The sequence below is a fragment of the Bufo gargarizans genome, chromosome 2 (genome assembly GCF_014858855.1).
Source record: "Bufo gargarizans isolate SCDJY-AF-19 chromosome 2, ASM1485885v1, whole genome shotgun sequence".
Classification (NCBI taxonomy): domain Eukaryota; kingdom Metazoa; phylum Chordata; class Amphibia; order Anura; family Bufonidae; genus Bufo; species Bufo gargarizans.
In genome coordinates, this window is record NC_058081.1 from 309,861,549 (window position 1) to 309,885,391 (window position 23,843).

At 47.1% G+C, this 23,843-nt stretch overlaps 1 protein-coding gene across 2 annotated transcripts in view; it reads left to right on the plus strand.

Annotated features, from left to right (window-relative positions):
* The first annotated feature begins 9,765 nt into the window (after positions 1-9,765).
* GRIP1 (glutamate receptor interacting protein 1) overlaps positions 9,766-23,843 on the plus strand; it is a 522,445-nt gene continuing 508,367 nt past the window's right edge. The window contains exon 1 of one of the 2 annotated variants that reach the window (XM_044280469.1): positions 9,766-9,954. In XM_044280469.1, coding sequence (XP_044136404.1) covers positions 9,900-9,954 — 55 coding nt within the window. In that variant the 5' untranslated portion in view covers positions 9,766-9,899. The remainder of the gene's footprint in view (positions 9,955-23,843) is intronic. The other variant, XM_044280476.1, reaches the window with a different exon arrangement.

Consider the following 23,843-nt stretch of genomic DNA (forward strand, 5'->3'; position numbering starts at 1 on the left):
GATTTATGCTGCATTCACTGGGACTGGTTTCTAGTTGCTGTAACTTCAGTTTTCTGGCAGCCAACACTGCGATCCGGCTGTGATCTCTGCTCTATAGACAAATAGTCCATACACAGTTGGCTCAAAACAGTATTGTCCTTTTCTGCCTGAACAAACTGTGTTTAAGATGATCATCAGTAGGGAGTTAAATGCTTTCTCACCTTCCTTACAAAGAATTACACCAGCTATAAACTCAATGTTCTCGATTTTTATGAGCATGGTACATGGTCGTTCCTTACAAGGTGATTGCAAGGTGCAGGTTGTATGCATTGCTGTGGTTTTTGTAAACATGATAGGAAAAAAACACGAAAACCTCAAAAACACCTAAATCTTTAATTACACCATAAGTGCAAACTAACCGGGCAATAAAAAGATCAAAAGTAACTTATTTGCATATATTATTTATCACTGGAAATACAGTTTTCATGGATCTGGAAACAAACTGCACAGAGATATCTCTGTACCCATCACAAAAACAAAGGCCTCTTTCACACGAGCGTGATGGATTAGATCCATTTTGCAAGCAAGTTCAGTCAGCTTTGTCTGCGATTGTGTTTAGTTGTTCAGTTTTTTCCGTGCGGGTGCAATGCAGTTTTAAAGCGTTTTTCGTGCGCGTGATAAAAAACTGAATGTTTACAAACAACATCTCTTAGCAACCATCAGTGAAGAACACATCGCACCCGCACTTGCTTGCGGAAGCAATGCGTTTTTTTTTACTGAAGACCCATTCACTTCTATGGGGCCAGGGCTGCGTGAAAAACACAGAATATAGAACATGCTGCATTTTTCACTAAACGCAGAAGTAATGCGTGAAAAAAACGCTCATGTACACAGACCCATTGAAATGAATGGGTCAGGATTCAGTGCGGGTGCTATGCGTTCATGTCACGCATTGCACCCGCGCGGAAAACTCGCTCATGTGAAAGGGGCCTAAAGGTATTTAAAGGCATAGATATCAAATAACACTCCCAGCAAACACCAGCTTAAGCAAGTTGACAACAGAACGAGATTCAAAGTTACAGGCCGTTCACATCACGTTTTTGTCCCATATTTAAAATATATACGTTAGGCAAAAAAAGGACATATAGGGTGTCATTTACTAATATTTTTACACCAGTTTTTGCCATAAAAAGACCCCTCACAAGATCTGTTTTTGTGACATTTTAAATGACAGTGGGAGTGGTGGGGCTGGAATGTCGGCCCCGGTAAATTTACTAACATTTACACCATAAACAGGCATAAATGTTGGCGAAAAACTACTCCCCTTAGGCAGTGCCTCGTCATACATTAGGCACATCTACAGCAGTCCATGTGCCTAATTTCGGGGAATCAAAGACTGGAATAAAATTCTGGTCTTTGTAAATGACCCCCATACTTTTTTCCACTGATGCCTGAGGCTTCTGTTTAACCTCTTCCCGACCAGTGCCATAGTAGTACGGCACTGGCTGGGTCTTTAAAGATGGCGCCTGCTCCTGAGCTGAGCGGTAGCCATAGCCGCTGGATGCCTGCTGTTTAATACAGCAGAGACCCGCAGCTCATGTCTGCGACCGGTGATAAAGCTGGTCGCAGACATTTTAGGCTACTTTCACACTTGCGCTTGATCGGATCCGTTCTGAACGGATCCGATCATATTAATGCAGACGGAGGCTCCGTTCAGTACGGATCCGTCTGCATTAATAACTTAGAAAAATTTCTAAGTCTGAAAGTAGCCTGAGCGGATCCGTTCAGACTTTCAATGTAAAGTCAATGGGGGACGGATCCGCTTGAAGATTGAGCCATATGGTGTCATCTTCAAGCGGATCCGTTCCCATTGACTTACATTGTAAGTCTGAACGGATCCGCTCGCCTCCGCACGGCCAGGCGGACAGCTGAACGCTGCAAGCAGCGTTCAGCTGTCCGCCTGGCCGTGCGGAGGCGAGCGGAGCGGAGGCTGAACGCCGCCAGACTGATGCAGTCTGAGCGGATCCGCTCCATTCAGACTGCATCAGGGCTGGACGGAGGCGTTCGGGTCCGCTCGTGAGCTCCTTCAAACGGAGCCCACGAGCGGACCGACGAACGCTAGTGTGAAAGGAGCCTAACACTTCAGATGCCATGTGATCACGGCATCTAAGCGCGTGCAAACACGGAAGCGCACACTTCGGGGTATGCTGTGGCAGTGATTTGAGGAGCCAGAGCTTGTGCTTCCAGATCCTGTATTTGATCGGTTGTATTGTTTCCCCTATATATAACAACCCACAAGGGCACTTTATCAAATAAATAACATTTGATAAAGTGCCCTTGTGGGTTTTTATATATAGGGGAAACAATACAACCGGTCAAAGACAGGATTTGGAAGCACAAGTCCACTATACGTACGAACAACCTGCTACTACCAATTCCACATCACTTTCACACTCATAAACATCGGATCTCCCAGCTCAAATATCAGGTCATTGAGCAGATTAAACCACCAAGAAGAGGTGGTGATATAAAAACACTCCTGTGACGAATACCGCACCTCGCTGCCGCCGGACGTCAAATACTTAGAGCCAGCGAGATACGGTATAGTCACTAGTTACCAAGGCCTGATGTTACATTGTCCCTGAGGAGCAGGTAAGGTCAGCTTGGTACAGTGTTCAGAGACTCCTGTCCGCACGGGCACAGAGAGGCAGCAAGCTGAGGGTGCCTTTTCACTGCCCTAGTAAAACAACGCTTCCTCAGCCCTGGAAGACTGCCACCAGCTTTTCGTTTGATATAAGCCCGGTCCTCTAACAGCATTATATAGGGTGAGAAACCAACCCACAGTAGCGTATAACTAGGCCGAGACACGGATATGGGGATTCGTGATCGAGATACCAGAGAGCACAAGATTAAATATTATATATTTCATTGCCTTAAGGGCTCACTAGACATAACACAATGTGCACAGAAAATATATACAGTGGTCAGAGTGGTAAATACAGATGGCGTGGTACAAACAGGGTTAAGCAGAACAAAAAGGTCAGTTTACCAGGTATATGAGTCCTTTGGATTGTGATGAGTTCTTAGCTGTAGTCACATGGGAGGCAGTGATGTCAGCAGGTTGCAGGTCCCTCTAAAGACATGGCACAATGTGACCCTCCTTCAGAAAAAAGACACGCCCGCTTGCTGGCACAAGCCTTTTGACCTGTAGCCGGCCCCTGGGAGTCCACTCCCCCTTTTCTGGGGCTGGCAGCAAATCAGTCACAAAACCTTTTAGGGCTCATGGCTCCAGACCAGAATGTCGCAGGGAGGTGGTTCTGGGACCAATAGATCCACCTGGGTTCTGGCTACCAGTAGAGTCCAAGCATGGTACAGTTATTTGGTTTCTGTGGGGAGATATGTATATCTCCCCTCCCTGGCATCCCACCACCAAACGTTGACCAGGGGCCTGTTCATCGTGGCCACAGGGACACAAATATGTATCTGGTTTATGCCTGTGATGGCCGGGCGATTCATAATTCCTTATGAATCACCGGTTCCATGATGTCTGATAATGTTCAAGGTAAGCTTTCCTGCTAGGTCCGTGCTATCTGAATGGAGGTGAATTGTAAAAAAAGGTGGCCTGCTAGAAGTTCTCTGCCATTTGGCTGGGCTTTGAAGCAGGATCCCCCTGTGGAGTTCACTACCTCTGCTATCTGACAGCAGATGGCCGGTGTGGGAACATGGCTGACATTAAATAATAATCCATATTCCTCACAACTCCTTTTAAGGAGAGAGGCGTTCTGGATCCATACCTTGGGAACTCTACACCCGCATGGTCTGAATAGGGACTATGAGATTGGCCACTTCATATTAAAAGGCTTAAGTGAATGAGTCCAGGAACGATCCAGTTCGGTTTTCAGATAGAACTCAGGAAGAAAACTACTAGTGATATTTCATTGGTTGTTTCAAGTATATATTGAGTGACTAAATAATGTATGTTATCTGTTGATAAAGGTTTGGATGGGCCGAAACAAATTTTCTACATGATGAAATAAAGAAGCATTGAGAAATATATTCGTGTTGCTGGAATTTCTACATATAGAACTTTGGACTTCTTCTGTAGCAACAAATCAGGGATCAGGTGCTGAGCTATTTGGATTAGTGCCTGTCATAGTCTATGACAGGAGATGGCTGCACAGTGTTTCCTATGGAGCACTTGCCTGTAATAGGGCTCCATAGGAAACTAGTACATTTTACAAGGTTTTTATTATTTTATCAATATCAAAACGCAAGAAAACCTATACATATAAGATATCAACGGATTCGTACTAACCTGTAGAATGAAAGTAACTGGTCAGTTCTATTGCACATCAAACTTCGTAAATAAAAAAAAACGTAAAACTGTGGCGGAATTGCTTTTTTTTTTTCAATTCCACCCCATTTGGAATTTTTCCAACTACATCACATGCAATATTAAATGGTGGCATTTGAAAGTACAACTTGTCCTGCGGAAAACAAGCCCTCATACGGCTATGTGAACAGAAAAATAAAAAAGTTATGGCTCTGGGAAGAGCAAAACAAAAAAACCTCCGGGGTAGAAAGGGTTAATGGATGTGTATACAATAAATGTAGGACAAGAACATGATGTGAACACAGCCTTAGGCCTTTTTTACATGTCAGTGAATCATGGACTTCTGTTCATGTTCTCCATTGGCAGCACACATATCAATTGATTTTAATGTGTGTATTCACACATTGGCGGTTTTCCACAACCATGTGTCTGTGGTGACACAATGGAAGCATGCCCTATTTTTGTCCGTGATTAGGGATCGTTCACGCACATTAAAGTCTATGGGTCTTTGTAAACCATGGACACAACATGGATGCTACCTGTTTTGGTTTGTGGTTTTCAGGGATCATTGGTAGGAGATACTTTGGAAATTCATTTTTATCCTAGCAATGTATGGAGAATATGGATGACACACGGAGGGCAAGAAATGAACACACGGACCAAACGCAGATTCTTCATGGACATCTTCATCTTGGATGAACCACTGACCATCTTGTCATGGATGTCATCACAGACACGGCCATGTCAATGAAGCCTTAGTGAGAAACACACTGCTTGTAATAGCAGTGTGGCCGGACAAATTGTACTACAGTTACCACATTAATTGACCACTAAATAGCCTCAATAGTTGTACTGTGGAGGGCGGCATTATATCAACACCAGCGGCATACTGCAATAATTGGGCACTGAATGGCAGCCTATATTCTATTGGGGTAAGTGAGCATTGTAAGGCAATACTATGGTCCTACACAATGACTGACATCAACGTTGTCTTCTTTTGCCTATTATATTTCGTTATTTGTGATTGATTTATGAATACATTTGCACTAATGGCCACATCACAGTTATATTCTGCCAGCTGAGTACATTTGCCTAAGGCCTCCTGCACACGACCGTCGGTGTCCCGTTGCCGTATTGCGGACCGCATATGCGGATCCACAATATACGGTGTGGGGTTTCGCTCTGGTAGATAGGGTAAGCGGACGCAGTACAGAGGCAAAAGACAAGTTCTTAACGCAAAACTTCAGTGTTTATTCACAATCAAGAAAAATGCACAAAACAATGCGTTACTTTGCAGTCTTGGTGTTTACTTCACACACAATGGAAAGTACATCTTGGTGTTACTTCACACAAATTGGAAAGTTCATATAAGACTTCAGTTCTGCCTCCAGCAGTCCACAGTAGGCTTTAGAGGGCCTGTTTCCTCGGCCCATCGGTCTCAGCCCTCCAACCTGGCACTAAGCCTCAGATCCCAGAGATCCTGCTGCTGAGCCCAGCTGCCTATTTGAGGCTGCTTTCACACTTGCGTTCGGAGCGGATCCGTCTGGTATCTGCACAGACGGATCCGCTCCTATAATGCAAACGATGGTTTCCGTTCAGAACGGATCCGTTTGCATTATATATCAGAAAAAAATCTAAGTCCAATTTGTACTTAGACGGGTCCTTCCAGACTTTACATTGAAAATTAATGGGGGACGGATCCGTTTGAAATTGCACCATATTGTGTCAACTTCAAACGGATCCGTCCCCATTGACTTACATTGTAAGTCTGGACGGATCCGTTTGGCTCCGCGCGGCCAGGCGGACACCCGAACGCTGCAAGCTGCGTTCGGGTGTCCGCCTGCTGAGCAGAGCGGAGGCCAAACGGTGCCAGACTGATGCATTCTGAGCGGATCCGCATCCACTCAGAATGCATTGGGGCTGTACGGATCTGTTTGGGGACGCTTGTGAGAGCCTTTAAACGGAACTCACAAGCGGAACCCCGAACGCTAGTGTGAAAGTAGCCTAAGGACAGCCAGATGCTGCCAAAAACCCAGACTGGCAATTAAAATCCAGGCCGGTATTTGACCCCACCTGGCTGCAAATCAGCCCAGCAGCACACGCGGGGAGGAAAATACCTTTTTTCCCAGACCAATCCCCTCACTGTGTCACAACGGGCACCGTTCCGTGTGCATGACTTGAATGGGTCCGCAAATCCGGAGATGCGGAACGGTGTGGAACAGAAGCACGGAACGGAACCCCACGGAAGCACTACAGAGTGCTTCTGTGGTGTTCCGCTCCGTGCTTCCGTTCCGTAAAAAGATAGAATTTGTTCTATCTTTTTGCGGAAAGGACGAATCGCAGACCCCATTCAATTTGCGGTCTGCAGCACGGGCAGCACACTAAGATTGTGATGGAAAATATCTTACCGACAAAGAATAGAAGCAAACTCTGTGCCACAGGATGCATGTAATGTTGAAGGAGTTTAGCCGATGCTTGGATGCGTTTCTTGGAAGATATAATTATAAGGCTACTTTCACATTAGCGTTTTCAATTCTGCTATTGAGATGCGTCATAGGATTTTAATAGCGGAAGAAAACACTTCAGTTTTGTCCCTATTCAATGCCAATAGGGATAAAACTGAACAAAACGGAATGCACCAAAATGCATTCCGTTCCGTTTGGTTGGGTCCCCATCGCGGACAGAAAAACACTACAAGCAACGTTTTTCTGTCCGCGATGTGGTGCGGAGCAAGACGGATCCGTCTTGAGCACCATTGAAAGTGAATGGGGGACGGATCTGTTTTCTCTGACACAATAGAAAACTTTATCCCTCCCCCATTGACTTTCAGTGGTGTCCAAAACAGATCCGTCATGGCTATAGAAGACATAATATAACCGGATCCGTGCAGTTGTATTATTGTAACTGAAGCGTTTTTGCAGATCCATGACGGATCCGTAAAAAACGCTAATGTGAAAGTAGCCATCAGTACTAGATTACTGAAGGTTGTTGATGCTGAGATTTATTCTGATTGACATATTTGGAGTCAGGAACTATTTCTTTCCCCAATAAGAGGCAAATGACAGAATAGATAGCCAAAATGTTAGAGCTATGAACGGACCGAGAAACGTGCTCCAGCTTCATCAAAGAAAATGACATTGTGGTAAGGTCCTGTAGCCTAACACAGTGCAAATTTACCTGAAAAATCACGTATTTCTCATAGATCTGAAAAAGAGTGTCAATTATACCAGCTGAATGTTCACCACAAACCATCACAAGGATGTCCACTTTTTCTGGAAACAATGCCATGCATCATACAGTTTTCAGTCGTTTTCCTTCTGCAGGCTCCATCTCAGTCAGTTTTTCCTGAGCCAAGCTCCAGAAGGGATGGACATTACCTGCTGTGATGTTCTGCAACTCTCTGGAGCACTGATTCCCCATAGCCTATAACTCTGTGTCTGATGGACTAGTGGAAGGTCCTGATGTTGTGAGGGCTCCCACTGCGTACACTCTGCTCCTGCAGGAGACATGAGCACTGGCGTCATTGGGATCCGTTGGGCACTGCTGGTTTCTATGGTGGATCTCATACAGCATTTTGGTTTCTCTTAGAAACTAAAGCCATAAAGCAGATGTGAACAGAGCCTAAACCACCAGTTATATGTTCCTCTTTTTCCCTCTGCCTCACCTGTTCTCTCTGCACCATGTTGTAGTTTAAGGGTATATTCACATGTGCAGGTTTTGATAAGGTTTAGTTCCATTTTTAATGTAGTTTTTGAAGACAAAATCAAGTGTGGATCCTAAAAGCAGGGAAAGTATAATGAACAGGCCTCATGTACACGACCGTTGTTTTGGTCCGCATCCAAACCGCATTCGGACCCATCCACTTCAGCTGGGCCGCAAAAGATGTGGACAGCACGCCCGGCAGTATGTTCGGTGACGTCACCGGCTCTGATGGGCGTGCTTTAGCGCTGCCCTAGACATTTTACTGGCTAGAGCAGCGCTAAATCCCACCCATCAGTGCCAGTGACGTCACCGGGGTTCCTGACAGCCCCACGGAGAGCCCCGGTACGTCACCAGATCTCCAAAGAATGCCTTTGCCCTGCGCGATCTAGCACAGGGCAAAGGAGAGCATCAGAGCATGAACTGCTCCGATGCTCAAGTCAGGGGGTTGAAAATGGAGGTATGTCCGGGTTCAGCTTGGATCCGGCACTAATACACTTCAGTGTAATTAATGCTGGATCCGGCAAGTGTTCAGTATTTTTGGCCAGAGAAAACTGCAGCATGCTACGGTATTTTCTCCATCCAAAAAACGGAAGAGGGACTGAACTGATGCATCCTGAACTGTATGCTCTCCATTCAGAATGCATTAGGATAAGGCTTAATGCACACGGCTGTTGTTTGGGTCCGCATCTAAGCCGTCGTTTTTGCGACTTGGATGCGGACCCATTCACTTCACTGGGGCCGCAAAAGATGCGGACAGCACTCCGTGTGCTGTCCCATGCATCGGTTGCTCCGTTCCATGGCCCCGCAAAAAAAATATAGCATGTCCTATTCTTGTCCATTTTGTGGACAAGAATAGGCATGTCTACAATGGGCGGTTTGCGGACCGCAAAAAAACTGCACGGTCGTGTGCATGTAGCCTAAAACTAATCAGTTTTTCCCCGGTATTGAGCTCCTGTGATGGAACTCAATACCGCTCTCACAAGCGGTCCAAAATGGATCAGTTTTGCCCTAATGCATTCTGAATGGAAAAGGATCCGCTCAGAATGCATCAGTTTGCCTCCGATCAGTAACCATTCCGCTCTGGAGACGGACACCAAAACGCTGCTTGCAGCATTTTGGTGTCTGTCTGACGAAACTGAGCCAAACGGACCCGTCCTGGCACAAAATGTAAGTCAATGGGGACACAATAGAAAACGGATCCTTCCTCCATTGACTTTGAATGGTGTTCAAGGCGGATCCATCTTGGCTATGCTAAAGATAATACAAACGGATCCGTTCTGAATTGATGCAGACGGTTCTATTATCTGAACGGATCCGCACCAAACGCGAGTGTGAAAGTAGCCTTATAGGGAGCCCAGCGACACTCATGACCGCAGTGTAGCCACGTTGCAACCGCACCATGTGGTCGTACCCTTAAAAACAATGGAAGCCAAATGGGTTTTTGGACTCTACTTAAAATCCAATATGCCCTTCTAATAGGAAGCGCAGCACAGGAGGATGAAGGCAGTCAGCAGAGGGGAGTGTCCGTCCTGTGGACACCAGTGGAGAGTGAACCTGGAAGCCTCACTAGTGGTGCCCGGCACAGCTCCGACCTCCCGCACCCCCAGAATGTGTGCCCTCCGGAGGTGCGCTGGCGCCGTCAGCCTCCCCCTCCTCCCGGTGTGTGTGAAGTTGGATCCCCCGCCCCCTGACACTGCCTCTATCCCCGTGCACTTGTTCCTCCTACTCCATACACTGCTGCAGCCCCTCCTGCCGGAGCCCTCTCCCCCGAGACAAGGAGCGCAGCAGGCGGCACAAGTGCCGGTCACAGCAGGCTACGGCACCGCCACTGTGAGGTGATATGTGCCGGAGCCCCTGACACCGAGCAGCGCGCACATCTGGGAACATGCCCGGCTGGAAGAAGACTATCCCCATCTGCCTGCAAGCGGAGCCCGAGCGAGGTAAGGTGCATGCTGGGGGCGGCCAAGTCCCTGCAACTTGCATTGTGTCACTTCTGCCACCCTCAGCAATCCCTGCCATGATGTGTGTCAGCAGCACCTCCACAGGCTGCACCGCCAGGTGTCCTGAGTGGCACACACTTCACATAGTCCCTCCAGGAGATCTGCTGGGTGCCAACAGTTCTGGACAGTCTGGAAAAAGAGGCGACTTTTTTCCTGTGCCCATGAAAAAATATACCTGTGTCTGATGTTTGTTGGTGGTACTGGACTCGGTGATCATGGTATATTGAGCCATAGACATGTATTACTTCTAAAGCTTTATCACTCATTATGGTTTCCCAAATTGTCCGTAAAAAATGTTGGCTGGCCGTGATTTTGGGAATTGGGATAAGTTGTCAAGAAAAGAATTCTGGTTGGCAACCCTGGTGCCCTGGCGTGATGTCATCAGCTCTTCTGATGATGTCACTTTCCGTATTAAAGTTTCTTTGTATTTCGTTCCTGGGTGATAGGTTCTCATTTGCATTTTATAAACCTGAAATCTTCTGTCTGTGATTGTCACTACACGGATTATATGGAACGTCATTAGAACCGGAGGTGGTGGCACACACGGTTTTTGTGGTGTTTTTCCTAGCTTGCCAAAAAATGCTGCGGCCAGATATTAGCTGAAATTCAGTAGTGAAGTATTAAGTGCACTACAAGCAACACTTTTTTCGTTGTGGCCCTTTTCTTCTCGTTTATTGTGTTTTTTGGGTCCCTGGAATTTTTTTTACCATCTAAAACGCAGCATGCTCTGGGTACTGCATTTTTTCTGATGTTTTCCTATATGCTTCTCTATATAGGACTTAATAAATGGTGTTAAAGGGATTTTCCCACACAGGGGAATATTTTTTTAAATGGGACACAAAGGTTTGAAATAAAAAAGAAGCATTACTCACCTCACCGATCACCCACCGCTGCCATTCTGACGCTGCTTCAGTTCACTTCCTGGTCCCAGTCTGACACACCTTTGCTCAGCCAGTCACATTGGCCATTGATTGGCTGAGGGCCATTCCCATTCAGTTCCTGTGTAGAGATCAGCAGGAACCAGAGAAATGTTGGAAGCACAATCATGGGGGATCAGTGAGGTGAGTAATGCTTAATTTCTATTTTTTATTCTTTTTGACCCTTTAAAAAAAAAAATCATCCTCCAGAAAACTCATGGATTGGTGCCACTGATGTCATTCCCGGCTTATATTAAAGAAGCCGTCTGAGTTCTAGATATTGATGACCTGTCTTGGGTGACATCTAAGAGCCTAAGAAAGTAGATGGGTGCTGAGCCTCAGTAACCCTGCACGACCACCACACAGTGGACGTAGCTGTGCTTCCGGCTCTGTACTCTGTGTTTATTTCCAGTGCAGAGGACAGCTGATCGGTGCGGGTGCCACAGATATCCTAAGGATAAATCATCAATATCTAGAAGTCCTTTAAGGGTTCATGCACACGAATGTTGTTTTGAGGTCCGCAATTTGCGAATCCGCAAAACACAGATACCAGCCGAGTGCATTCTGTATTTTGCGGAACGGAACAGCTGGCCCCTAATAGAACAGTACTATACTTGTACGTAATGCGGACAATAATAGGACATGTTCTATTTTTATGTGTAACGTAAATGCGGACCTACATTTCCGTTTTTTTGCGGCCCTATTGAAATTAATGGTTCTGCATATGGACTGTAAATATATGGAACGAACATAGACAAAAAAATGCGTTCGTGTGCATGAGCCCTAAGAATGAGCCCCATACTGCAAGAGTGTGTAGCATGTGCTTATAGCCAGCTGTCTGCCAGAACACGGGTGCCTAAGAGGTGTGCTCAGGGGCCGGATTTTAGTCAGAATACACTGGCTGTACAGTGAATAAAAATTATTGTAAACAAGTTCATATTGGGGTGCAAAAAAGCATACTCACCTCACTGATCTCCTCCTGTTCGGTCAGTGACCTACCTTAGACAATGATTGGCTAAACGGGCTTTCCTGTCTGTGGGGGAAGGGGCAGCGGCCATGTATATCTATTTTTTTATTATTGTACCCCCATTTTAAGTTGGTTGTGAGTTGAGTTTCCCCTTAACATTTATTAGACACAGCCAGCAGTCCGTTCTAAACAATAAAAAATTTAATAGGAAATATGCTTCAACAACAGTTTTTATGCAGTAATAAAAAAATAATCAGTTTTAAAAACTGCACCATGTGAACAAGGCCTAGCTATGAAACTTGTCAAAACCCTTTTAAGGGCAAGTGATGTCTGCTTCCTGTATAAGAGGTCTCACTCAACATGTCTGTAAGGCCGCCTTTGGCTTTTTCAGTATTTTGCGTTCCACAAAAAACAGATCCGCAAAAAATCCGGATGACATCCGTGTGCATTCCGTTTTTTGCGGAACGGAACATCTGGCCCCTAATAGTTATGCAGACAATAATAGGACATGTTCTATCTTTGAACGAAACGGAAAAATATGGAAACGGAAGGCATACGGAGTACCTTCCATTTTTTTTTTGCGGATCCATTGAAATGAATGTTTCCGTATACAGAACGGAAGGCCTAAAGTAAATGATTTGTCAGAAGACACTAGACTGGATACATTGAGGCTCTTGTTCTCAAGTTGCATTTCATAAGCTTTGCTTTCTTCTATAAAGTAATGTATGCTGTTATCATGGAGGCAACACATGATCTTGCCATAGGCTTCCTTAAAGAGGACCTTTCACTAGTTAAAAAACGAAAAACTAACTATATCAGTGGGCAGAGCGGCGCCCAGGGGTCCCCCTGCACTTACTAGTATGTCTGGGCGCCGCTCCGTTCGCCCCCGGTATAGGCTCCGGTGTCTGCAGCTCCCTCTGTTGTACTGGGTCCCAGGCTATGAGCTGTGCGCTGCGAATGGCCAGCGCTGCAGCGGACTCCCAGGCTATGAGCTGTGCGCTGCGATTGGCCAGCGCTGCAGCAAGGGACAACCCTAAGGCCCCTTTCACACGAGCGAGTATTCCGCGCGGGTGCGATGCGTGAGTTGAACGCATTGCACCCGCACTGAATCCTGACCCATTCATTTCTATGGGGCTGTTCACATGAGCGGTGATTTTCATGCATCACTTATGCGTTGCGTGAAAATCGCAGCATGCTCCTCTTTGTGCGTTGCTGTGCGATAATCCACGCAACGCAGGCCCCATAGAAGTGAATGGGGTTGCGTGAAAATCGCAAGCATCCGCAAGCAAGTGCAGATGCGGTGCGATTTTCACGCATGGGTTCTAGGTGACAGTCTATTCACTGTATTATTTTCCCTTATAACATGGTTATAAGGGAAAATAATAGCATTCTGACTACAGAATTCATAGTATAATAGTGCTGGAGGGGTTAAAAAAAAAAAAAAGTTAACTCACCTTATCCTCTTGTTCGCGTAGTTCGTTCCCGGTCTGTTCTTTGCTAGCTGTGGGCTTGGGCTAAAGGACCTTTGAGGACGTCAGATCACATGCTCCATCACCATGGTGATGGACCATGTGATTGGAGCATGTGATCTGACGTCACCACAGGTCATTCAGCCCAAGCCCACAGCTAGCAAAGAACAGACCGGGAACGAACTACGCGAACAAGAGGATAAGGTGAGTTAACTTTTTTATTTTTTTAACCCTTCCAGCACTATTATACTATGTATTCTGTAGTCAGAATGCTATTATTTTCCCTTATAACCATGTTATAAGGGAAAATAATACAATCTTCAGAACATCAATCCCAAGCCCGAACTTCTGTGAAGAAGTTCGGGTTTAGGTACCAAACATGCGCGATTTTTCTCACGCGAGTGCAAAACGCATGACAATGTTTTGCACTCGCGCGGGAAAATTGCGCATTTTCCCGCAACGCACCCGGGCAAAAAACATGACGCCCGTGTGCACTCTTATCCGGGCAAAAAACATGACGCCCGTGTGAAAGAGGCCTAATACAAAAACTCCGCCCAGTACAAAGGAAGGAGCTGCAGACACCGGAGCCTATACTGGGCGAATGGAGCGGCGCCCAGACATACTAGTAAGTGCAGGGGGACCCCTGGGCGCCGCTCTGCCCACTGATCTAGTTAGTTTTTACTTTTTAAACTAGTGAAAGGTCCTCTTTAAAGGGATTGTTTTTATAGCATACAACACTTACTTAAAGGAAATGTGTCACTGAAAATGTTATCTGTCAGTTAAAACCAGATTGTAGCACAACTCCTATTTTTCTAATCCGTTTTTATTTTCTGATTACAGATTTTTTTCATTCCATTTTCTGAACGTGATTATGGGGGCGGCCATCTTGCCTGATCTCTTCTTAACAGCATTTAACAATTATTGCTTTACGGCAGCCCCATGGTCCATAGACATAATGGACAGGAGAGGACCTCGCAAAATGGGTCCGCATCTGTTCGGCAATTTTGCGGAACAGGTGCGGACCCATTCATTTTCAATGGGGCCGGAATGTGCTGTCCGCATTCACATTTGCGGATCCGCACTTCCGTTCCGCAAAAAAATAGAACCTGTCCTATTGTCCGCAATTGCGGACAAGAAAAGGCATTTTCTATGAGAGTGCCGGCGATGTGCAAAATGTGAATCGCACGTTGCCGGTGTCCGTGTTTTGCGGATCTGCAAAACACATACGGACGTGTGAATGGACCCTTATGGGAGAGTTTTCTAGACATGTTCTGTGACCTGTGCAGAGGACATTGTACAAGGAAAGAATAGATAAGCTCTGACAATCACCTATCATGAATGGTGGATCCTGTCTTATCTATACACAGAGGTGATACCTCCTTATCATTACAGAAAGTAACGATTATCTGACCAATATCAGTCCAATCAGACCAATAGTTGGTGTGAATGACAAAAGATCTGTGTGTGTAATTATTAGCCATCTGACCAATGATTGGTCAGAAAATCTATTGGTGTAATACAGCCCTTAGGCCTCCTGCACGCGACCATATTTTTTTTCTGTTTCCGTTCCCTTTTTTTGCGTTCCGTTTGAGTTCCGTATGTGGAACCATTCACTTCAGTGGGTCCACAAAAAGAATGGAAGGTACACCGTATGCATTCTGTTTCTGTATTTCCATTCAAAGATAGAACATGTCCTGTTATTGCCCGCAAACAACCATCCGTGGCTCCATTCAAGTCAATGGTTCAGCAAAAAAAAATAATGGAATGCATCCGTATGTCTTCCGTATCCGTTCAGTTTTTTGCGGAACCAACTATTGAAAATTTTATGCCCAGCCCAATTCTTTTATGTACTTACTGTTTAAACATTATTGTATGCTTCCGTTTCCGTTTGCGATCCGCAAAAACCAGATCACAAGTGGAAACAAAACGGAACAGAAGCGGAATGGAAACGGAAACACTACTGAAATGGAAAAACAGATCCGTTTAAAAGGGACCGCAAAACCACACGGTCGTGTGCAGGAGGCCTTAGGCTATATTACACATCCCCATGTGGCAGACGATTGTTGGGAGGGAAGCGTTCCCTGACGGCAATCGCCTGCTCGCTAGCGGAGGAGACTGCTGCTATTACATGCAGCAATCTCCTCCTCAGCATGGGGAGGAGCGATCACTAATACCATCACTCATCTCCATACTGTCTAGTGTTTTGCCGTCAGCAGATCGTAATTAGACACCACGATCTGCCGCCGGGAAATGATAATTTTTTTAAAGTGTAACTAAACCTTCGAATGAACTTTAAGATGATGTCCCTAATGCCTTAAAAAAAACATTTTCTCATATACTTCATTTATTAAAACTAAGTTCTCCGCACAGCGGTGTGCAGAGTGTGAAATTTGTGAATGGGCAGCAGCAGTGTTGTGAGTACCCCCCGGAGGATTACTAACTCCTGGCATAGTATATCGGTGCTCTGTACCCATGTACTATGCCAGGATTAGCTGAGCGGAGTGGGCTCCTGCTTCTGCCTGCATGTCAGCACTTAGATTAGTGGAGCAGGCACAAGCAGGAGCCCACTCCGCTCAGGGGGCTCGGGAAGGAGCAGCAATATGCACTCCTGCGCCCCCATTCATAAATTTCACAGCTCATACTAGTACACAGCTGAGCTGTCAGCAGTGTACAGAGAACTGAGTTTTAAGCGCACAGTGAGTGGTCTGCTTTAGGGAAGTAAAAGTATAAGAAAAATACAAAATTATTAAATAAAATATATTGGAAAAAGTGGTTTTAAGTGCATTAGGGACATCTTATTAAAATTTAATTCAAAGGTTTAGTTACTCTTTAACATTTCAAAGGATTTGGATTGCCCAATGATCGAGCGTTTGCAATATTACGCCTCGTTCGCACGTCGTCGGTGGTCGTTCAGTGATTTCCATCAGTGTTTTTGAGCCAAAACCAGGTGCAGCTCTAAACACATGAGCAGATCTTTCCCTTAGGGCTCATGCACACAAACGTATTTTCTTTCGTGTCTGTTCCGTTTTGTTTTTTTGTGGACTGTATGCAAAACCATTAATTTCAATGGGTCCACAAAAAAACGGAAGGTGCATTCCGATTCCGTATTTCCGTTCTGCATAAAAATAAAACATGTCCTATTAGGGTCCATTCACACGTCCGTATGTGTTTTGTGAATCCGCAAAACACGGACTCCGGCATTGTGCATTCCGCATTTTGCGGACCGCACTTCGCCGTCACTCTCTTAGAAAATGCTTTTTCTTGTCCGCAATTGTGGACAAGAATAGGACATGTTCTATTTTTTGGGTGGATCCGGAAGTGCATTCTGGCCCCATTGAAAATGAATGGGTCCGCACCTGTTCCGCAAAATTGCAGAACGGATGTGGATCCATTTTGCCAACGTGTGAATGGACCCTTATTGTCTACATTACGGGCAAGGATAGTACTGTTCTATTAGGGGCCAGCTGTTCCGTTCCGCAAAATACGGAATGCACACGGATGTCATCTGTATTAGACCTCATGCACATGGCCGTGTTCCGCAGTCGAGAGCTGACCAAACAATGACTGTGAATGAGGCTTTACACTGCAAGATAATTACTAATGAGAGTACATTAGCGATCGTCTGCCGAAAAATCAGCAGGTGTAATACAGACTTTAGAATAATATATAACTGCAGTAATGCGATCTGTACAGGTCAAGAAGTGGTGCCAATTATTAGGCTTAGTGGCCAGTGTGAAAACTGCAAGATTTTTTATTTATTTATTTAAACAATAGGTTATTTTCTGATGACACATTCCCTTTAAAAGGGAGCTGCTGGGTCCCGCTCTCCAGGGCTCTGGAAAACTCCTGATTTTGCTGTCGGAGGTATTTTCTCCTACACAGGGTAGGACTGGCCCAGAGGATCCTCCGGTGGGCCCATTCTCTGAAACCATGATGGGCCTCAAAGGTCCAAGAGAAAAAAAAAGCATTTGGAGCTAATCACTTGCCACTAGGATCTATTTCTAAGGGCTCATGCACACGACCGTAGCCTGTTTTGCTGTCCGCAAAATTGCATATCCGCAAAATACGGATACCGGCCGTGTGCATTCCACATTTTGTGGAATGGAACGTCCTGGCCTCTATAGAACAATCCTATCCTTGTCCGTAAAACGGACAAGAATAGGACATGTTTTATTTTTTTGCGGTTGCAACAGAACGGACATATGGATGTGGACAGCATGTGGTGTGCTTTCTACATCTTCTGTGGCCCTATTGAAACGAATGGGTCTGCATCTGTCTCGCAAAAAATGCGTATCGGAGGCGAAAAAAATATGTTTTTGTGCATGAGCCCTTACATTAAAAACGATTACGTCATCACTCCTGGCCCTGTCAAAGTGGACAATGTGTGACAGTTGCAGAGACAGCAGAGTCTCTAGGTGTAATGACAACGCCCACGTTGCTCCTAGAAGCTCATTTGCATATATTAAAACATCATATTTCTCAACAATGCGAGCACAGATGAACATGGGACCAACACAGATGCCTTCCGCTGCCAAGCGCACATGTAACAGGTCAGACAGTTTCATAGGTACAAATCTGCTGACAGATGCCCTATAAACCAAGCACAATGGGCCAGATTTATCATTAGTAGAGTTGAGCGAACACCTGGATGTTCGGGTTCGAGAAGTTCGGCCGAACATCCCGGAAATGTTCGGGTTCGGGATCCGAACCCGATCCGAACTTCGTCCCGAACCCGAACCCCATTGAAGTCAATGGGGACCCGAACTTTTCGGCACTAAAACGGCTGTAAAACAGCCCAGGAAAGGGCTAGAGGGCTGCAAAAGGCAGCAACATGTAGGTAAATCCCCTGCAAACAAATGTGGATAGGGAAATTAATTAAAATAAAAATTAAATAAATAAAAATTAACCAAAATCAATTGGAGAGAGGTTCCATAGCAGAGAATCTGGCTTCCCGTCACCCACCACTGGAACAGTCCATTTTCATAAATTTAGGCCCAGCACCCAGGCAGAGGAGAGAGGTCCCGTAACAGACAATCTGGCTTCATGTCAGCAGAGAATCAGTCTTCATATCATAGCAGAGAATCTGGCTTCCCGTTACCCACCACTGGAACAGTCCATTCTCAGATATTTAGGCCCCGGCACCCAGGCAGAGGAGAGAGGTCCCGTAACAGACAATCTGGCTTCATGTCAGCAGAGAATCAGTCTTCATATCATAGCAGAGAATCAGGCTTCACGTCAGCCACCACTGCAACAGTCCATTGTCATAAATTCAGGCCCAGCACCCAGGCAGAGGAGAGAGGTCCCGTAACAGACAATCTGGCTTCATGTCAGCAGAGAATCAGTCTGCATGTCATAGCAGAGAATGAGGCTTCACGTCACCCACCACTGCAACAGTCCATTTTCATAAATTTAGGCCCAGCACCCAGGCAGAGGAGAGAGGTCCCGTAACAGAGGATCTGGCTTCATGTCACCAGAGAATCAGTCTGCATGTCATAGCAGAGAATCAGGCTTCACGTCACCCACCACTGCAACAGTCCATTTTCATAAATTTAGGCCCAGCACCCAGGCAGAGGAGAGAGGTCCCGTAACAGAGGATCTGGCTTCATGTCACCAGAGAATCAGTCTGCATGTCATAGCAGAGAATCAGGCTTCACGTCAGCCACCACTGCAACAATCCATTGGCATATATTTAGGCCTAGCACACAGGCAGAGGAGAGAGGTCCCGTAACAGACAATCTGGCTTCATGTCAGCAGAGAATCAGTCTTCATATCATAGCAGAGAATCAGGCTTCACGTCAGCCACCAATGCAACAGTCCATTGTCAGATATTTAGGCCCAGCACCCAGGCAGAGGAGAGAGGTCCCGTAACAGAGGATCTGGCTTCATGTCAGCAGAGAATCAGTCTTCATGTCATAGCAGAGAATCAGGCTTCACGTCACCCACCACTGTAAGAGTCCATTTTCATAAATTTAGGCCCAGCACCCAGGCAGAGGAGAGAGGTCCCGTAACAGACGATCTGGCTTCATGTCAGCAGAGAATCAGTCTGCATGTCATAGCAGAGAATGAGGCTTCACGTCACCCACCACTGCAACAGTCCATTTTCATAAATTTAGGCCCAGCACCCAGGCAGAGGAGAGAGGTCCCGCAACAGAGGATCTGGCTTCATGTCAGCAGAGAATCAGTCTGCATGTCATAGCAGAGAATCAGGCTTCACGTCAGCCACCACTGCAACAGTCCATTGTCATAAATTCAGGCCCAGCACCCAGGCAGAGGAGAGAGGTCCCGTAACAGACAATCTGGCTTCATGTCACCAGAGAATCAGTCTGCATGTCATAGCAGAGAATGAGGCTTCACGTCAGCCACCACTGCAACAATCCATTGGCATATATTTAGGCCTAGCACACAGGCAGAGGAGAGGTTCATTCAACTTTGGGTAGCCTTGCAATATAATGGTAAAATGAAAATAAAAATAGGATTGAATGAGGAAGTGCCCTGGAGTCCAATAATATATGGTTATGGGGAGGTAGTTAATGTCTAATCTGGACAAGGGACGGACAGGTCCTGTGGGATCCATGCCTGGTTCATTTTTATGAACGTCAGCTTGTCCACATTGGCTGTAGACAGGCGGCTGCGTTTGTCTGTAATGACGCCCCCTGCCGTGCTGAATACACGTTCAGACAAAACGCTGGCTGCCGGGCAGGCCAGCACCTCCAAGGCATAAAAGGCTAGCTCTGGCCACGTGGACAATTTAGAGACCCAGAAGTTGAATGGGGCCGAACCATCAGTCAGTACGTGGAGGGGTGTGCACACGTACTGTTCCACCATGTTAGTGAAATGTTGCCTCCTGCTAACACGTTGCGTATCAGGTGGTGGTGCAGTTAGCTGTGGCGTGTTGACAAAAGTTTTCCACATCTCTGCCATGCTAACCCTGCCCTCAGAGGAGCTGGCCGTGACACAGCTGCCTTGGCGACCTCTTGCTCCTCCTCTGCCTTGGCCTTGGGCTTCCACTTGTTCCCCTGTGACATTTGGGAATGCTCTCAGTAGCGCGTCTACCAACGTGCGCTTGTACTCGCGCATCTTCCTATCACGCTCCAGTGCAGGAAGTAAGGTGGGCACATTGTCTTTGTAGCGTGGATCCAGCAGGGTGGCAACCCAGTAGTCCGCACAGGTTAAAATGTGGGCAACTCTGCTGTCGTTGCGCAGGCACTGCAGCATGTAGTCGCTCATGTGTGCCAGGCTGCCCAGGGGTAAGGACAAGCTGTCCTCTGTGGGAGGCGTATCGTCATCGTCCTGCCTTTCCCCCCAGCCACGCACCAGTGATGGACCCGAGCTGCGTTGGGTGCCACCCCGCTGTGACCATGCTTCATCCTCATCCTCCTCCACCTCCTCCTCATCCTCGTCCTCCTCGTCCTCCAGTAGTGGGCCCTGGCTGGCCACATTTGTACCTGGCCTCTGCTGTTGCCAAAAACCTCCCTCTGAGTCACTTCGAAGAGACTGGCCTGAAAGTGCTAAAAATGACCCCTCTTCCTCCTCCTCCTCCTCCTCCTCCTGGGCCACCTCCTCTTCCATCATCGCCCTAAGTGTTTTCTCAAGGAGACATAGAAGTGGTATTGTAACGCTGATAACGGTGTCATCGCCACTGGCCATGTTGGTGGAGTACTCGAAACAGCGCAACAGGGCACACAGGTCTCGCATGGAGGCCCAGTCATTGGTGGTGAAGTGGTGCTGTTCTGTAGTGCGACTGACCCGTGCGTGCTGCAGCTGAAACTCCACTATGGCCTGCTGCTGCTCGCACAGTCTGTCCAGCATGTGCAAGGTGGAGTTCCACCTGGTGGGCACGTCGCATATGAGGCGGTGAGCGGGAAGGCCGAAGTTACGCTGTAGCGCAGACAGGCGAGCAGCGGCAGGATGTGAACGCCGGAAGCGCGAACAGACGGCCCGCACTTTATGCAGCAGCTCTGACATGTCGGGGTAGTTGTGAATGAACTTCTGCACCACCAAATTCAGCACATGCGCCAAGCAAGGGATGTGCGTCAAATTGGCTAGTCCCAGAGCTGCAACGAGATTTCGCCCATTATCACACACCACCAGGCCGGGCTTGAGGCTCACCGGCAGCAACCACTCGTCGGTCTGTTGTTCAATACCCCGCCACAACTCCTGTGCGGTGTGGGGCCTGTCCCCCAAACATATGAGTTTCAGAATGGCCTGCTGACGTTTACCCCGGGCTGTGCTGAAGTTGGTGGTGAAGGTGTGTGGCTGACTGGATGAGCAGGTGGAAGAAGAGGAGGAGGAAGCCGAGAAGGAGGAGGTGGCAACAGGAGGCAAAGAATGTTGCCCTGCGATCCTTGGCGGCGGAAGGACGTGCGCCAAACAGCTCTCCGCCTGGGGCCCAGCTGCCACTACATTTACCCAGTGTGCAGTTAGGGAGATATAGCGTCCCTGGCCGTGCTTACTGGTCCACGTATCTGTGGTTAGGTGGACCTTGCTACAGATGGCGTTGCGCAGTGCACACTTGATTTTATCGGATACTTGGTTGTGCAGGGAAGGCACGGCTCTCTTGGAGAAGTAGTGCCGGCTGGGAACAACATACTGTGGGACAGCAAGCGACATGAGCTGTTTGAAGCTGTCTGTGTCCACCAGCCTAAATGACAGCATTTCATAGGCCAGTAGTTTAGAAATGCTGGCATTCAGGGCCAGGGATCGAGGGTGGCTAGGTGGGAATTTACGCTTTCTATCAAATGTTTGTGAGATGGAGAGCTGAACGCTGGCGTGTGACATGGTTGAGACGCTTGGTGACGGAGGTGGTGGTGGTGGTGTTGGTGGTACATCCCCTGTTTGCTGGGCGGCAGGTGCCAACGTTCCTCCAGAGGCGGAGGAAGAGGCCGAGGCGGCAGCAGCAGAATAGGCCGAGGCGGCAGCAGCAGAAGAGGTAGCAGGGGGAGCCTGAGTGACTTCCTTGGTTTTAAGGTGTTTACTCCACTGCAGTTCATGCTTTGCATGCAGGTGCCTGGTCATGCAGGTTGTGCTCAGGTTCAGAACGTTAATGCCTCGCTTCAGGCTCTGATGGCACAGCGTGCAAACCACTCGGGTCTTGTCGTCAGCACATTGTTTGAAGAAGTGCCATGCCAGGGAACTCCTTGAAGCTGCCTTTGGGGTGCTCGGTCCCAGATGGCGGCGGTCAGTAGCAGGCGGAGTCTCTTGGCGGCGGGTGTTCTGCTTTTGCCCACTGCTCCCTCTTTTGCTACGCTGTTGGCTCGGTCTCACCACTGCCTCTTCCTCCGAACTGTAAAAGTCAGTGGCACGACCTTCATTCCATGTGGGGTCTAGGACCTCATCGTCCCCTGCATCGTCTTCCACCCAGTCTTGATCCCTGACCTCCTGTTCAGTCTGCACACTGCAGAAAGACGCAGCAGTTGGCACCTGTGTTTCGTCATCATCAGAGACATGCTGAGGTGGTATTCCCATGTCCTCATCATCAGGAAACATAAGTGGTTGTGCGTCAGTGCATTCTATGTCTTTCACCGCTGGGGAAGGGCTAGGTGGATGCCCTTGGGAAACCCTGCCAGCGGAGTCTTCAAACAGCATAAGAGACTGCTGCATAACTTGAGGCTGAGACAGTTTCCCTGGTATGCATGGGGGTGATGTGACAGACTGATGGGGTTGGTTTTCAGGCGCCATCTGTGCGCTTTCTGCAGAAGACTGGGTGGGAGATAATGTGAACGTGCTGGATCCACTGTCGGCCACCCAATTGACTAATGCCTGTACCTGCTCAGGCCTTACCATCCTTAGAACGGCATTGGGCCCCACCATATATCGCTGTAAATTCTGGCGGCTACTGGGACCTGAGGTAGTTGGTACACTAGGACGTGTGGATGTGGCAGAACGGCCACGTCCTCTCCCAGCACCAGAGGGTCCACTAACACCACCACGACCATGTCCACGTCCGCGTCCCTTACTAGATGTTTTTCTCATTGTTATGGTTCACCACAACAACAAATATATTATTTGGCCCAATGTATTGTATTCAAATTCAGCGGGATATAAATTTGAGGCCTAGTATTTAGGCGCTGGGTGACCGGTATGGATTTAGTGACAGAATTAGACTTGGAAATGCACAGAAGCGTGTGTGTGAAGTTATTCTGAATGACCCTATGTGCACCTTGAATATTATATACCCTTTTTGGGATAGATTTCAAATAGCTCTGATATAGCAGGAACCACTAAATTATGAAATTGCTAAATTGGGAATTGTACTTCAACCCAGAACAAAAAATGTGCTTTGACGGACACTAAATATCTTTCCAAGCAACAACAGTACAGCGGTAACGAGAGATTTAGCAGGATATAAATTTGAGGCCTAGTATTTAGGCGCTGGGTGACAGGTATGGGTTTAGTGACAGAATTAGACTTGAAAATACACAGTAGCGGGTGTGTGTGAAGTTATTCTGAATGACCCAATGTGCACCTTGAATATTA